The 17,998-nt window shown below is 42.5% G+C and overlaps 1 protein-coding gene across 4 annotated transcripts in view; it reads right to left on the bottom strand.

Moving 5' to 3' along the window:
• ptprub (protein tyrosine phosphatase receptor type Ub) overlaps positions 1-17,218 on the bottom strand; it is a 150,817-nt gene extending 133,599 nt beyond the window's left edge. For 3 of the 4 annotated variants that reach the window (XM_071469199.1, XM_071469200.1, XM_071469201.1), the window contains exon 1: positions 16,887-17,217. In XM_071469199.1, coding sequence (XP_071325300.1) covers positions 16,887-16,956 — 70 coding nt within the window. In that variant the 5' untranslated portion in view covers positions 16,957-17,217. Of the gene's footprint in view, positions 1-16,886 lie in introns of all 4 variants that reach the window. The other variant, XM_071469198.1, reaches the window with a different exon arrangement.
• Between the last annotated feature and the right edge of the window lie 780 nt (positions 17,219-17,998).

The raw sequence follows: 17,998 nt of genomic DNA, 5'->3' as shown, positions 1-17,998 counted from the left end.
GAAAATAATGTGGAGAAAGGAGGCGGCTGTGTAAATAGAGGCCCCCTGTGAACATGTAGCCCAGGGGTTTGTGGGGGGTGGAATGGTGTCAAATGAATGGATCAGGTCAATCGAGATGTGAATGGAGCACCGTGTGAAAAGAAAGTGGGCTATGACAAAAGGAGCCAAAGCTTGACGAGTCATAATAGCATTACCACCTCTTCTAACCCCCAGTGCTCATTCCTCCTCCAGGTAAGAATGACTTTTGCTGAGCACGCTAAAGCAAGAGGAGAGTTAAAAGAAACTACAAGACTACAAGTGCTGAATGCACAGTGCAACTGGGAAAGCTCTGGCAGATACTAAAGGAGCACTCCACAATATTTTCATACTAATCCTGCTCCTTCAGGCACAAAATGAACACACTGCTCTGCTGGAGTACAAATGATGTGTGCTCCACCATGGCTTTCTTTTCAACCACAGCGTGTTCGTAAAAAACAGAGAAAAGGCAGAAGGAGGATGTGTACTTAATGTGTGTAACAAAAACAACAACAAATAACAAACAAGCTGCAACAATTATACAAATTAATCTTAGTCAATCGAAATCATGTAATAACTACTGTAATAATCATTTAATCATTTAAGTCAGTTTTTCCAAGCAACGGTGCAAACAAAACAAGACATTTGATAATTTCACCTTGAGCGCTGGACCAGTTCACAGGCATTTCTGATGTTTTACAGACCAAACAATCAATCAATCAATCAAAAAAATCCTGCATGTAAAAAATAAAATAACCTGTAGTTGCAGCCCTAGTTGTGATATACCTCCATATGATGAATGTAGGTCCCATAGCATTGAGAAAAATGGGTAAAAGCTTTTATTAAAGTACATGTAAAGAAATTTTATATCACGACAGCAATATCATGTTATAGTACATTTTACATTTTAGATTTTTCAATTTCCAGAAATTCAAAAGTGAAACCAGAAGACAAAATAAGAGGAAATGTCTGTTTTGGGCTAATCCAGTCAAATAAATCTTCTGCCTCACCTAATGATTATTTTCATTTTCATAATAAACAGGATCATGAATTATCAGGTGCTTTTCAGGTTTTAGGATATTTTTTGCATTTTATGTTGTTATTTGATGCGTTTTCTCAAGTTAGCATGGATTTGTATAAGAGGTTACAAATAGCTCAGGCTTTAAATGCTGTGACATGTGATTGCTTCTACACTTGCCCCTCTACAAACTTACTGTCAGCATTTAATAAAACTAATTATTTCTCTCTCGATCATTGTTATATTAATCAAAGCATCACTTAGTCTATAAAGTGCTGTAGTGAAAAAGTATTTCTTTTGTCTGAAGATATTAAATTTATTATAATATATTTTGCTTGATAAATTACTTAAATAAATGAATCTGTTATTAATGCTGTGAACTAGTTTACTATCTAGCAACTAATCAATTTAGCAACTAATGAATCATTTCAAATCAACATACTTCTTCACATCGAAGCATTAAGCCATTCTGTAAAGATGCAGAGATAATAAAGAGAAACTGTGGCTCCTTATATCAGAATCATTGTACAGTACACTGTACTTTGTCACATCGCCCAACACTAATATCTCACATAGTATCTCCACCACAGACGCAGCCCATAGTCCAATAACATGGTAAGCCAAAAGGGCATTTGTTCAGCCTGCTGTAGAAACTGCTCTCTGTATCACTGCCCTGTCCTGTTAATATGAACCTATTTGCAGGCAGCAGAAAAAAGCCAGTCCCGATCACGTGGCCGTTCCTAGGTGGATTTGCAGTGGCAGAGCAGTTATTTTTCATGATGTGGATGATTTTATCAAGGGCCATGGAGAGAGGGCAGTATTTCTCCACACAGGCAGCCGATCAAGAGCTCTGAAAAGATGGCACTGAAAACAGGACCTGCGACAGGAAGCTCTCCACCCTGCGTACTGCTAGAGGCCAAAACAATGTGAGTGTAGTGGCTGCTGAGATAATCACATAGCACGGTGTGTTATTAGCTTTCATGTTGATATAACCACTAATGATCTATCTGAGTGACTGCCTTTGTCTAGGTTCGCTGGTGCCTGGTGGCTCTACTGTAAACCCGTGCCACACACAGCGCCTCGATAATGGAGATGACTGGAGGAGTCCGAGCTGTAATTTCCCTGAAATTATAATCTGCACTTGTAAACATATATGTGTCCCTGTGCTCATTTACCCTGCAGCTTCAAAATCTGTTATCTTTGCCGCGCAGTGACAGAGGGAAGAAAAATTACCCCCAAAACACACTTTCAGCAATCATTTCCAGGACAACTTCATTTTCACGAGGGTCATGTTTTGTCTCTTTAAAGCCAGGGGTTGCAATCAGCTCAGTTTTCCTCATTTCCTGAGAACATTTTATCGAAGCGGCACCTCTGCTGGATCCCTCTGAATCTGACGTGTCAGCTTGAGACTGACAACAACAGGGCGGCTGTCGGCAGGACATGTGAGATGATGCATTTTCCTTCCCTCGTTCCTTCCTCTCATCTCCATGTGTCTGCATTTCTCCAACTTAACCCTTCAACAACCCCCCCTCCCTTCCCCCACCCACCCCCCAAAAACCCCTCACTCTCCCATCCCTACTCCCCCCTTCACATTTCTTCACCTTGACCAGGATACATGACTAGGGAGCTGACAAGCCCAAGCGTGTGCGGGTCAGAAAAAAATGGCCTCACTGGGAGTCTGACAGAAGGCTTTGGAATACTTTTTAGTCTGCACTGGCACTAAAGCCTTGCCTATGAATGTCATATTATGGGAGTGTGTGTGTGTGGAGAATACAGAATATACGCACATTCAGAGAGGAAAAAATGCTCTGTTTCAACAGGTGAGCGCAGACGCAAAGCTTTTACACTGCATTACAGGATAAGAGACAAGACTATTCATGAAAGTGGCCTTCACGACAACTCCCTCAAGAGATCTGAAGTGTTTAATCTGAAGCACACAGAAGGAAGGCTTAGACAGTTCTAATCTAACAGGCCCTAGGAAACACAGTCCTTCTATTTTCTGGTCAATAAAGTCTCGCAGAATGGAAGGAACAAGACTGCAAAAATGGCTGTGAAGATATGGCAACTGATTATTTCAGTGAACTGCTTACTGTGAATGATACAAACTTATCTTGCTAATTTAATTGCTCAAGGTGCACCTCAGGGCCACACAGAGCACTCACATATCTGGAAACCCATGTCTACCTATTCACCTAATGTGGAGAGTAAAGTCAAGAGGAGCTGCAGATCAATTCAGGTTAAAAGAGGTTAATGTTGTTTGCCCTCTCAGTAATGAAAGGGCAAGTGTGTGACTATGCATGACTGCAAATGTTTGTGCATATCACACATATGAGATGGGTTGACTGATATTGTAGACACAGTCTAAGTGGAAAAAAGTGATTTACGCTTTGTGGTAGTGAGGCAGGGTTGTTAAAACACAAAAAGAAAAAGGGGCAGGGGCAAAACAAAGGTAGGAAAAACTTCTAAATGATGTTTGTGAGAGTGAACATGTACAAGCACGCATTAAAGCAAAAGTGTGACTGCCATCAACTAAATTATAAAAAGGAGTTTCTAGACCGGTACATGCTCATTATCCCAAGATGAGTCTCTTTGAAAATTACAGAGCAGCCAGATGTTCCAGGTGTACCAATTGACCCTCCTTCTCTTCCTCCTTTCATTGCACACACCCACCCACACACATGCACTCAGCACTTAAAAAAAGAAAAAAAAGAAAAAAGATGTACAGATTTTAGTTCTAGGTGTGACATTTGTACTCTGCATCAAGACTTGGTTAGTATAATCAAGTTAATCTGTACAGCGGGAACTGGCTAATGAAGTTACCTTCTCCCATTGCCCCAGGCTGGGAAATTATGTCTCTGTCAGGGGCCTTTTAACCTCCGCATGCACGCATGTTTCCCCCCCACAGCCTCCGGAAATACACACCTTCACACACCAGCTTAATGAGTGCCTGGGGAGGCAGGCAGACACACATACTCAAAGACAGGTCTGCTTTGAGCTCATGCTCACCCTGCCTAGAATACTGAATCCTTCCGAGAAACACTGAGCATACTGTAGATCCCTGAGAAGCCCTAAGGCTGAGAGGACAAGGACAAAGATGAGGAGGAATGGTGATACATGTAGGAGTGAAGGAAGGAGCAATGAAAACAGAGAACAGAAAAGCTCCTTGACCCAGGAACAGATGTGACATGTCTTTCAGACAGCTCAGTGAAAAACTAGTTTTGCTTCAAGAACAGTTTATGGCATGAATCACAGCCCCAGCTCCAACACGGGGAATTGTCATGGCTATTTCAAAAAATGACAGACAGTTTGAGTTGTTACATGTGTGAGACATCATATGAAGGAGGTTAGGCTGAATTTTGAAGAGAGAAATTCAGAGACCAATCAAGGCTATTTCAATTCATTAGTATCAACTGATTTTAAACTTTATGCATCACAATGGCTGAAGAAAAAGAGCAGCAGACAACAGGTGTGAGAAAGCAGATGCGTTCCAAGTTTGTCTTCCTAAACACTTTCTGCAGCTGTTTCACAATAAAAGCCCTCTAAAAAAAAAACAAACAGATGGCGACGGATTACTGTGAAGTAACTGCATGAAGTGTTGAGTTACCGTTACTAAAATTAGCGTGATGAATGGGCTTAAGATACTTTTGGACAGTGTCTGTGGGTATTAGCCCTGGTGTACTTTTAGCTACAGATTTAGCTTCATGTTTAGCCAGAGAAAACTATATTAAATAGTAAACTTGAGTAGAAATATCTAGAGAAGAGATTTTCAGAAGTCCGACATTGTAGGCCCCCATACCAGACAAAATTGGGACAAATGCCTATATATGTATTATGAGTTTTACCATTAAAAGTATGCAGATTTAGCAATTAACAGTTCCTGTTTGCAGTGTCCCCATGGATGAATAGAAAACCATCACTGGATTACTCAGTGACAGTGAAGAAAGCTTAAAAACATGATGATTCTCAGGCAAGTTCTGCAGGCACAAGGAGCTCAGAAAGTGTTAGTAAATCCTGAAATAAGTGTATTGTGTCAGTGTGTTCAGATTTGACTCTGTTCCATGAAGGAATGCAATATTGTGCGCAAATTGCAGCGATAGGGGGATAATGGTTTTAAAATACCTTAATTGTGTTGGTGAGCAGGCCAAATATGCAGGCCAAACTACAACGACCAATTTCCTTTTGCACCTGTCCCTTTCACCTCACACGGTATTGTTGCTTCACGGCTCTCCTTCCGCCCCCCCCTCTGCAATTCTGCCACACCCCACTGGTGAGACACACCTCACAGTGTGAAAAACCTCTGCTCTAGAAGAATACAGATATTTTGGTACCTTTTTATAATAAGGCAGCTATAATAAGGCAGTTGTAATAGCCTTATTAATTGTTAATATATTATTTACTAATGCTATATTGATCAGTTTTCAGCCACTGATACCTTTTGGGATGCTAGGCTGTGAAAAATCTCCCAGGCTGGCATGTATCCTCCTCCAGCAACATATTTGCTTTATCTGTTTAGCTCTTTAATTCATCAGGAAAATCCCTCTAATGGACCATTTGACCTCTGACCTTCTGGAAGAGAGCTGCTGGACCAAAGTCCATCCATTAAGAACTTATTAAAAAGCCTTTAACACCTTACTAAGATATCTAACTGCAGACATGAAAATTAGCCAAAGGGATTTTTCACAACATGCCACCCCAAATACATTTGTAGTAATGGTTTATGACAGTGTTACGGTTAATTAATCATCAATGAATGTTACAGCGTATAAATACTTAAAATCTTATAAAGATTGGCTTATCAGGAAGTGGCAATGGGATTTCTAAGCCTATATTTCATACAGTAGTTGAGTAAGAGCACACAATACTTTCACCACTTTTTCTTCTCAATAAAATCTCCTCTCAACCTCACCTTTCACCGACAGTTCTCACTTTATTAATTTCAACCAGGACACATCAACCTCAAGTCCAGGACACAGACATTCACTTTAATTTAAGAAAAATCTTTCTTCCCAATCTCAGCGGCATAAGAGAGACAGACAGACAGACCAATCTTAAATCCTTCAGCAGGAGTTTGTGGTGCCACAGAGACTCACTGCTGGGATAAATCCTCAGTTCCATGGCCTCAGCACCGAATGAGCCCGTCCCCCCAGGAGCACACATGTCTAACCAAGCCAACAGGCATCCAGTGAAGCGAGGAACCCTCCTCTGAGTGGCAAAACCTAGTTAATTCATCTGCCATAATGACAGCCTGAGCCACCATTGCATCATTACACCACCACTGAATCCCAATCAAAAAGTTGTCTCCCGCTTTCACCGACTCATAGGGGCTCACAGAATCAGACACTCCCTCCTTATCCTCAGAAAGAGGAATTAAGAAGTCAAGTTGGGTGGGTGGAGTTTTCCTCCTTTGCTTTTCCAGCCAGGGGTGAATAAAGCCAAGTTACCCAGACAAATACATTCCTGTCTGCCTCTTGTTCTGGCAGCGCTACCTCAGACATGACTGAGTTAGCCCTCCATGCTGCGCAGTCCCTCTGATGGGATTAGCTCTTGAAGACTGTGGAAAACAATTCCCTGCTTCCTCTCAGTAAGGTCAAAACAAAGCATTGCTGTGTCACGTCATGCACTGATAATTCTGCCAACTATCCACCCGCGGGGATGTTTTCTAATCCAGGAGGAGCTGATACCAGGGAGGTTTGTTGTAAATAAGAGTAATGCGACGAGTTAGGTGGGCCATTTGATGTAACCTTTCCGTGTTTGGATAGACCCTCTCCCTTCATTGTTATTATTCACACTGGCCTGGCTCCATATCCTTTCTAAAGGGCAACAAATGGCTTCACTTATGGAGGTGCTGCAGAGGCTACAAGCATCGGGTTACCTCTGCATGTAGATCACAATAAAAGGCTGGACTGACAAGAAAGCAACTATCTTACCACTCTTTGTTTCACATGCCAAACAAACGCTATCCATTTCAGCGACCATGTTTCCTAAAGTAGAAGAGGACAAGGGCCCGAGAGTATCGGGCTTTTAGTTCCGCCTTGCAGCTCATTCACTCAGTTAATGAGAACATTAATTACATTCCACAGAAATATCTCAAAAACAGCGAGCGCATGTGTGCATTCACAAGAGAGATGAACAATCACGCATGTTTTGTTTCAAAGGTGCTGGTGTAAGGCAAATACATCTGAACACTGCTAAAATACCTCAGGGAGGTGTACAGCAAAATATTACCATTTTCTAATTAGGTTGAGACAAATTACAAAAAGTTTGAATGTGTGAGTAAGGGAGATAAAGCAGGAAGGTGGAGTGCTGCACACTGTGGGTAAACAAAGCTATCTGGAGGAAAGCCTATTAGTGCAGAGCGAGGGATCTCAGCATCAACAGGGTTCCATTGTCAGTTGTCTTATTGTCACATGATACCACTGCTAAGCAGAGTAATACCCATATTAACCACAATTCTCCTAATGCCTTTTCTCCTGTCCCCTGTGATCAGCCTACTTCCAGCCATAATCCCAGTCTAAGCTGATTCTTAATTACCCTGGCTGTCCGGACAGACAAAGGCCGGAGCCGACCTGCTCCGAGGTCTCTGACATGCTGTGTACTCCAGCCATTCTCAAATGGATCCAAAGCCTGTACCAGCAGCAAAGCCCAACATTTTGAACTTTGCAGTGCAATCTGTTTATCATCAGAAAAATATGTCCTAAGCATAGAATGTAATTTTTTTTTTTTTCATTAGCAATTTCAATTTGGAGGAATAAAGCAAACAAAAGCTTTGTAATAATCCACATGGCTGTGATTTGTAGAAGTTCAAAATGGCCAAGGAGTTCAGCAAATATTTACACATAATCAGGTGGGAACAATCACCAATCTGGCCCTGCCATATATACAAAACACGCACTCGGACACTAGCCAGCGTGCATACAAACAACCACTCATACACCCACGCACATACACACACGCACAAGGGCTAAGCCATAATTGTATTCTTCTATTTGTGGTTTTGAATTAAGTCCTTTGTTAACGACACCCTGTGGGCTCCCCGGACATTCTTGCATATTTCTGGCTTTGTGCTAATGTGAGACACGCAAACGGTGCACTGCCTGTGGCCACAGCAGATTCACAGTATTTGAAAATGGCATGAAAGCTTTCCGTCCAGAATAGCCTTGTCTGAAAGTTTGCCATTCACATCAAAAATGCCAAAAACAATAGAGAAATCTCCTCTACTGGGCATGTGTGGCTCCTCTTGAGGCAGCAGATTTACAATAGATCACTTCACAATGGTGGTGTCAGCATTTTAGGAAAGCTTCCTATTCCCCATTTCACATGAGACAAGTTTTAAGAGTCATCCATGGAAAGTGTTTTCAAACTGCTCAATTTTCATGGGCAGTTTAGTATGGATGGCTGGCCAAAAATAGATGCATTTTCAAATCTAACCACATTTGTGTGGACACGTCAAGTCAATGCTTCAGCATATGACATCCTCCAATGTTAGACCCTCATTCCAGATAAAAAATAAATGAATTCCCAAGCAAAAAAAAAAAGGAAGAAAACCCCAGGAGAAGAACCAGAGGAGGAATCCCTTCTCCAGGACAGACATGCAATATGTTGTGTCTACAGAATACAATGAGCTTGAGGACCGAGTCAGGCGGCCAGCACAGGAACAAACAAAGGGCTTTCAAACTGTTTGCAGAACTGTCGCCACACAGTGGAGCAATCACCAGCCCAGGAGGACCCAGGAGGACCTAGGTAGGCCCTGGAGGTCTGTGGAAGGCCAGAGTGCCCTGAGGGAGGGTTTGTTAAGCCCACCACACCTGGCATTCTGGTGAGAAGTAGATCACCTCTCTGGGTTTATATAAACAGACCTAAACATCAAAGTACATGTGCGGGCATTATGAGGAATTGTATTGTACCTGTTTCTGGGCAACATAATAACAGCACAGTGATCTGACGTTAGAGGGCACATATTTTCTTGGTCAGGAACCATCTCTTTTCATTAGTGTCCCAGCAGAACTGACTCACACACTAAATACACTGGGCAGCAAATAGAGATTCATCTCTTTGCCCTCAGGTAATTATACCTTGTCAGAGGAAAGGAAGAAATAACTTTAACCCCTTTTACACAGCCTGTTCAAGGTGGGAACCTTGCCATTCAGAATGAAAGGTATGAATATGGAATTGGGGTGGGGGCACATTGTTGTTTTGGCAGCAGAGGTGGTCACAGAGCCAGATCAACGTCTGTATAAAAGGGACAGCCAGCAAGGCAGGACGGACACTGACACTGTTGTTACACATCACACCTCCGATTCCACAACGCTGTCAGTCTAAAGTCACACACTGTGGCAGCACTAGGGCCAGCTTCAGTTCAGTGTAAACAGGAAAAGCCGGACATAATGAGGGGTCTTCTTAACGGTAATATAGCAAGATCTCTGTTTTAAAGAGGTTACTGTTTTCATTGAGTCAGCTGTGACTGACTTGAATTGCGCATATTGAATACCACGGCACAAGGGAAACGTTAAATAGTGGAGAACCCTGAACTGCTTGCCCCTGAAACGTCTTACAACAATACAAAGAGTAACAGCCGTAGGGGAGAGGGATGTTTTGGTTTTTTTTCTCTATAAAAAAGGTACTCACAATCCCCCGAGCAACTGCTGAAGTAGCTGCATGTCAAAGTGAGGAGGATTGTGATGGGAGGTCATGTAGGATCGAAAGGAGAGTTTCAAGAGGAAAAAGACAATAAGCTGACTGTGACAGGCTGTGTTTGGGAAATCAATAGTCTCTGCTTTTGTTCTGTCTTACTTCAACACCTGAATCACAACAAAGCGTCCAAGGCCAAGCAACATCAGTGTAACATCATTTAACAAAAGCTTTTCAACCCAACTGGGGGTCAGGCGCCAGTGTGTTGTGCACATATCACAGCACATTCCCATACTCATGCTGCATATCCACTGTTTCTATTTACAATTAAATTAGATACTAATGCAAAGTGCCCGTAGTTTGGAGTGGAATAAGGATTGCATGGATTCTGTAATAATAACAAAAATTACAAAACTTTCTTGTTTTTTTTTTTTTTTTTACTGTTAGACTAGTGTATAATTTTTCCCGCATGGAACTGTGATGAAACTGTAGGCAACACTCGTGTCACTGTAATGGAAACCATGCAACTCCAGTTTGGGTGAGTCTGATGTTTTTTACTTCAACTAAAACCACAGAGCACAGAGAACTATCCTCAAAAACCCCATTAATGTCATCCAGAGAAACACAAGGTCTGTCAACCTCATGAATATTATTATATGTGCTCGACAGGTCTGAAATCAGTCTGTTGACCTGTGCTACCCCAACTGCCGCAACGTACCTTTAACCCACCAGCCACAGCAGCTGCCACAGCTGAGTGTCACCGGTGTGCCATGAGACTGTGGTGCACAGGGGCAAAATGCCGTCAATGCAACAGCAAACACGGATGTGCAATGTAAGCTAGAGGCTACAGTGTATTACTGAGCAGATATGGCATTTCTTAAAGGGGCTCAGTTTTAGTTAGATTTCACGCTGTGAGGGCCTCAAATACTGTGCTCTTTTAAATCACCACTTGGGACATTATCCATGCTCTGTTACACTTTAATGTTCTTCAATTTCCACTGTCCTAATAAAGTTTATGTGAAAGAGTGTCAGTCTAATAAAGTGTGAGATACATCAGGGTGATAAGTATTCAGGTTCATGGCTGGGTCCCTGTGAGGATTTTTTTTTTTTTTTTTTGCCCAAAGGGACTGGTCAAACCAGAAATACCACTTCCCCTTAGAGAGCAGGCATTGTGGCTCAAAGACAACTGAAGCCTGCATCCATTACACCGACACAGAGAAAAATGTCCTGAAGACAGTGTTTTGACTTTTAGAGGAGTGTCAGCAGTTCAGATTTCACTGGGGGATTCATATGCAGAGGACAGGTCAGATTTCTACACTGCAGCCCTGCCCTAATCCTGAACCCTGATTCCATGACCCGAGCATTCGTTACACACCACATACACCACAACAGAGGGCCTGAGGAATCTGGCTATAAATTTGTTGACACAGACAGAAAGGTAAAGAACTGAAACACGGCCAGTGGGCTAAATATAAACTGCTCAGGAGGCTTTCTTTCCTCTGGGTAGGGGATAAGGAGCAGCACTCGCAGCATCAGTCTTGCAGACCCACTTTTTGCAGTCTGGAGCTCGCTACCTCAGGGGAAGAAAAAACAGGGAATGAAGCGGCTGCAACTCACAGCTCTGCTTATTCCTTTGTTGGATAATTACACATCTGTGTGTGTGCTCGAGCTACACAGCCTCACCCTCTTCATATGCAGGCTATAAACACTGGCCCATCTGTGTTGAATGATACATTTCTGAGTCCATTATTCAAGTAAAACATATGCTTTTAAGCGATAATGAGCATAATAGTCCTGTCATTTTAGACAAGTACATCAACAGGATATTTTTGAGCTTATTTGTAATATATGCAGCCTTCTTATGGAAATGAGGTTCGCTTTTTCATGTTTGAGAGGATTTCTACTTCTTTCTGCCCTTTGCTCTACACAATACAGCCAACATTCCTCCTCCGCTTACGTCATGCAGGTCCTGGCTGGCGAGCTGGCTAATTCCCACTCCTATATCAAACTCGCCTGTCACAGCGGGATGCCACTTTGATCAAATTTAAGTAAAATGGACTTGCTGGAATTTGAAGGATCAATACCACATTAATAACACCTGGCTGAGGGAGCTGAGAAGTCTGCACTCCGGCTGTTGTTACAGAGCAGAGATGAAGAGACAGGCCAAGCCAGACTGCTGACTGTAAATCTCTCAGTCTTGGCATCTCTTCCAGGGTCCTGGAAGGTGTCACAGCAACCCCGAAGAGGTCATAGTGGTGGCAACTCCAGCCTCTGCGAGCATCAGTGGCAGGGCTTATTCACTCAACACCGAGGGATCTTCAGTGCCTGATTTCCTGCTCTTACGGGCAAACGCACAAATTAACAAGAGTGCTGATTAACACATGCAGATACACCAAAATGTAAAAGCAGATTCATATACTGTATCGTCATCAGTATGCTAAAACATTCATAGCATACGGCACACAGTGCAAGTTTCTAATTAAAATGGCAAGTGGTCTGCGCATCACTTCGCTTGCAAAAGAAATGGAATGGCATTTGAAGAGGTTGGCCAAAAACAGCATAAAAATGAAGTGACGAGGAGGAAAAATAGAAGATTCTTTGCAAAATGTTCAGTCAAACATAGAGCGGCAGCACAATAATAGTACGATCATTTGACTTGAGTCCTTTTCACCTTAATGCTAATGCAAACAAGCATCAGTTAGCTGTTGCCGTGCTAATTTCCCAAGTGTCTCAATGGTGAATGCTTCATGGTCATTTAACTCTTTTCTAAAGGAGAGAATTGTTTTTTGGCTTCCCATTCGTGGACCTGTCCTGATTCCTGACCCCTTAATAATACACTTGTCACAAGTGTCATGTATAATTATCTCCAATCTGCCTGGTTTCCCTCCTGGTGGTTCCTTTCCGGAACTTCACTTGATATGAGGGAGGTCGGACACACACAGAAGAGCTGGGGTAAATGGCAGAGGACACATGCAGCAGAGACAATCCTGCTTTTGGGACTTCGACCTGTTCTCAATGGCAATGACCTTTCCCTGCCATAGAAACATGGCGACCAACCTACTTGCCTGAGCGAGTCACAACTCACTGCACCTTAAACAAAAAAAAAAACAAAACAAAACAAAGGAAAACATATGGGCACTGATTTGGAAACAGAGCAGTAACACGTGATAATTAAAAAGAGAACAGCAAAACGCTTAGCTGGATTAATTAAGCATAACAATCACAAGATGTGTGTGGGCTGCAGCTCTGCGCCCTCAGCACAGCACAAACTCAGGTGAGATGCACCGCATGGACAGGAGAAATGTGACCAGCTCAAGACAGAGGAGGCCCCTGGCTGGACACATGCCTCCAGCGATGAGGAGAACCAAGCATGGCACTTGGCGTCCAGCAAAATCCCTTGAACACATACAGTAGATGGATATGTTTCATCTTCCACTCTTGTGAGATGAGGTAGCCAATGGGGGGGGGGGCTGGCTCTCCTCCACACAGCCCCACATTACAATAGATCACAGACAGAAATGGGAAGAGACAGGCTGCAGAGCAGAGGACTCCTCTCATAAGCGCCCTGTTTAATCACACACACACACACACACACTCAGGAGCATGCTGAAGGCAGAATGACCGGCACACAAAAGCCCAGCAAAAGTCCTGCTGTGCCCTCAGTGGAAAACAAAACATCTTGACAATCTATCTGAATAAATCCCTCTGTCATTCTCAGCTTCTCTGTCGAAGACTTTCTCCCCCTTTTCTTCCCCTCCACTCCCCTTCCTCCTTCTTGCAAAGCTTTCCATCTGCTCTCTGAATTACTGTTGGTGATCCCGCAAAGATGGAAACCAACCAGTCTTTGCAGGAGCCTGATTTAGGCCCCAGCGCCCCTCTATCCGCAGATGGTGGCCTGTCTCCTGCAGGGAACACTTCCACTTGGTGGGTTTGCTGCAGCTCTGTGGTGCAAGGCAACATTTTCTACTTGCTGGTTACATTTTTTTTTTCCTTCTTCGACTATTCACAAACACATCTCATGCTTTCCCCCCCCCCCTATTCAGTTAGATGCCTATTATAGTGAACACATCTATTGGACTCAAAAGAACCAGTATGTAACAGCTACAAACAGCTGAACAACATAACAATAATAGAAATTTTCCATTATAAACCACTTAAATTTTATGTGAAATCACACCTTAAGAAATTTAATAAAATTCTTTTGAAGAAATTCCCTTTTTTAAAGTAGAGCCTTCTTCCCCTTCAATGTTTTTTTCCCACATCCAAAGATGACATCATGTTTTTTCTGATCAACAGCCCAAACCCCCAAAATATTCAGTTTTCTATCGTGTATGCCAAAGAAAACTATCAAATCTTCACATTGAAGAAGGTGCAACCAGTGGGTGTTTGACATTTTTGCCTAAATAAATACTTAAATGACTATTTGATTATCAAATGACTGCTGCAACCCAAATCCCTCTATGCTTTTATGTGTAAGTGGTTGCACATTAAATTTCTCAGTGCTGTTGCTGATGCAGTGTAAATCCGAAGGCCTGAAAGTGTTATTCATTCTGTCCCATGCTTTAACTAGACAGTCTGGGCCTTCACAGTCCTTTTCATGTCAGTCCAAGCGTTATCGTCACTGAAATAAGCGAGAAAGGATATTCTGCCGTAACTTTAGATCAAACTGGGAAATGAGTCATGAGACACAGGATAATTACAGCACTCAGTTGACAACATTTGCTGCTAATAGAGGAGACAGATGGTAAGTGAACATCCATTCTATTCCCATAAGAGACAACAGAGGAGTAAAGTGTCAGATTGGGCTTTACAGAATGAAAAAAACACATACACGCTCACACACACACACACACACACACACACACACACACACACAGAAACTGGACTTTCATGTTCATAATCTCTTTGTGTCTGAGCAAATATGATGCAAATGTTATCTTTTTTTCCCTCCTTCTCATCAACCTCACTATAGTCAGTCCAGTGCAGCAGAGAGCCTCCATATTTCATAGCCTCTAATAATTTCACTTCATCTGAACTGACAGCCTGGACCAACCACCGCACAAGCAAGGAGGAGATATGGAAAACACGGATAAGATTGTGTAAAAAAAAAAAAAAAAAAAAAAAAAAAAAGGCAAGAAATCTGCAACGGACTGCAAAGTCCTAACTCAAGGTTAAGGTGTGGTCGTCACACAATCACAGCAATAAAGGCAGTGTCAATCAAAAGAGACACTCTGAGACTGCTCCTTAATTTCTCCTCCTGTAGGACACAGGCAGGTGGAGAAGCACGAGGGGACTCAGGCCAGGGGATCAGTCACATAGAGGAGAAGCCACAAAAACTGGCAGTGTTAACTATTAGAGCCTAATGGGAAGGTAAGAGCGCAGATGGCGAGGCTCGCAACACTCCAGTTAGTAAACTAAAAAAATCCACACCATGTACATTTTTGGTTGACAGATTCTCTCGCTGCCACAGTGAAGCGTCGCTGTTCCATTCAACTCTTTTAATTACCTGTGTGCGATTTAATCCTTCATATGTCTCAGCCCATTCCTCTTAATGATCTGCTCCATTCAGCTCTTGACAATACACATTCTGCTTGCATGGGCTTGTTGTTTCTTTTTGTTGTTGTTGCTGTTGCTCCTGCTCCTTTCACAATGAGTTATACAAACAAGCGTTACACTGAGCGTTGGTAGGTTTTGCCATTTCTTGTCAAAACAGCAGCTCTGCCAAATTTCAAGGCAAATCTCCTTGTGATCTCAACATAATCAAGCTTTTCTTTTTTTCCAACACCCATGTGACAAGCACAGTGTCGCATTGTTATACAGTGTTGAAACAGCCCGCAGTGTAAATGTTACCAATATTACCACCTTGTTACCCTGGTTTTACATTCCAAAGGGGTAAAATTATGCGTGTGTGTGTGTGTGTGTGTGTGTGTGTGTGTGTGTGTGTGTGTGTGTGTGTGACAAAATGAATCAAACAAGACCAAGTCATTCAGCCTTCTCACAATATATCCAGAATACAGCGGTGTCAGTGAATAAAAACAGATTTTGAAGACATGCCTGTGAATGAATAAGAAAAGGTCTGAGCCAGATTCATATAAAATGTTTCGTTTTACCACCTCTCTCTCTCTCTCTCTCTCTCTTTTATTCCATCTCTCTGATATGTGGCTGATTTTCAATCAAAAAGTTTTATTTATCTTACAGCCATGAAAATGAAATAGGGAAAAAGTCAAAGTCAATTTTGTAAATAGCATCAACTTTGATCCTTTTATCTGCAGAACACATTATCACCACATTCCAAGCCAACACATCTGCTCACAAATCAGAAAAAAAATGACTTTTTGAACATAAAAGCCTTCTCTGCCAACCATTTAAGAAGTGATATATGTTGAATCTCCCTCATCTTGAAAGATTTAGCGCTTATTTGTGAGCATCAATATGTCTTCTACAGCGACACAACCCAAAAGACCAGAGGCAGCTCATCACATCAGGAGGGAAAAGGCTACACCTCCATGTGAATTTGGTTTCAAAAACTCAGCCAGTTCTATAATGCCTCAAACCTCATTCAAATATAAACTTTTAAATGAGTCACTAAGTCAACAATTATGCAACCCAACGGCAGTATGGAACAGCTCCAGGTTTTGGTCTCTGGATGTCATCACGGACTGGAGTCAGGCTGTTGGGATTTGGGAGATTCATGCTCACAAATATTGATGAAATTGCCTGAAGGCGGTGGGAGACTGGTCCAGTCCGTTTAAGGGGAAACTGTCTCTCTGGGTGGACTGATTTCTAACTTTGGATCACAATGCAAAATACCTTTTAGGCTACCTGGCGCCTTTAAATGTGCCTGGGCAATAAGGAAAAACTGAAGCAGCGCAGCAGAGGATTGTTGTTTTGGGAAATGGGAGCTTTCCCCAGAACACTCAGGCGCAGTTTTGATAAATTAGCATGTTTTTTTGCAGGCGTCCGGTATTAAGAAAACTTAATAAAACTTAATACTTTAGTTTAAGAATTGTTTTTTATTTTCTAGTGGGAGGATTAACATTGCCCCGCTAATAAGTCATGGGAAGCAGCAGTATGCCGCAGATAAACGCAGCAATGTGTTAGGGAAAGGGGGGCGCAAAGTTGGCATATCACCAGACTCGCTCCGCTTTTGCTTTCACTGGAGTTTCATACACATGTAAAAACTTCCCAACTGCGTTCAGGAGATCGACATGAACATGAGGCTTACCTGTTGGCCCCTCGATGCCATCGGCGTAGATCTGAACAGTCAAAATCAACAGAAAGGCGCAGGTGTTCATCGTGTAGCTGTTGTAGTCCACTTTAAATGTGCAGAAGGAATCATTTCATTCACTCCGTGAGGTCCGGGCGCGCAAGTAGTAGAGCCGAGCGCATCTATTCCCCCAGTTCTCACTGAGTGGAGTTTCACAGACACTGACGGAGACAGGGCAGAGCTACTTCTGCAAACTGACGTCAGGGTAAACAGTTCAGGGGAGAGATTTCTTTCTCAAGCCCACTTTTCCTTCCCAGCCTCCACTTCTCTACAGATACAAAGTATGAGCCGGGCGCCTCCAAGTGGCGACGCCCAGCAAAGACACTGTGGTACTCAAACGTCGGCCAAGCAAAACCCCAGACTGTGTGTCTGTGTGTGTGTGTGTGTGTGTGTGTGTGTGTGTGTGTGTGTGTGTGTGTACCCTGGTACTTGTATCTTTGTGAGATCCATGTGGAGATTTACACCGTGAGAGTGAGGACATTCTTGTAAAGTGTGGACATTTTTGCCAGTGTTTACTTCTTCAAAGGCCTGTTTGATGTTTCAAACTGGATTTTAAGGTGAAAATCAGAACTGGATTTAGATTATAGGGTAAGGTTTGTGGTTGGGATTTGGGTTAGGTATGTAACTGGGATGGTTAAGGTCCAGACTAAGGAATGCAAGACTTGTTTTCATTAAGGTAAGAGATAGGTTTAGGTCTGTAGTGGTCATGGTTAAGGGTTAGGATATGTCAGTAAGTAAAATAAATGTAAATGAAATGCAGTGTTCCTCTAAGTAACCTAAACAAGTGTGTGTCTTGGTGTGTATCCGTGGAGAAAGAGACAAGGTGATGATCTCTTTCTCTTTCTATTTCAGCCATTTACCTTAATTTTAGTGATAAGTTACTTCATCTTCACTGCCCAGAAGCTCCTAACAGCTGTCACCATGCACTCAGCAGCACGGGTATAGGGTTATCGGTCTGACAACAATGGCTGCAGGTTGAGAAAATCCTCATTATTTAAGACAGCTACATGCCCTTGAACAGCAGATAGGCTTGTAATTTTAAAGTAACACCTGCATTAACTATAATATCG

The sequence above is a fragment of the Trachinotus anak genome, unplaced genomic scaffold (assembly GCF_046630095.1).
Source record: "Trachinotus anak isolate AG129_WGS33_773 ecotype Australia unplaced genomic scaffold, CSIRO_AGI_Tana_v1 ptg000032l, whole genome shotgun sequence".
Lineage (NCBI taxonomy): Eukaryota > Metazoa > Chordata > Actinopteri > Carangiformes > Carangidae > Trachinotus > Trachinotus anak.
Note: the sequence above shows the minus strand (reverse complement) of the source record. Positions and strands in the feature narration are given on the sequence as shown.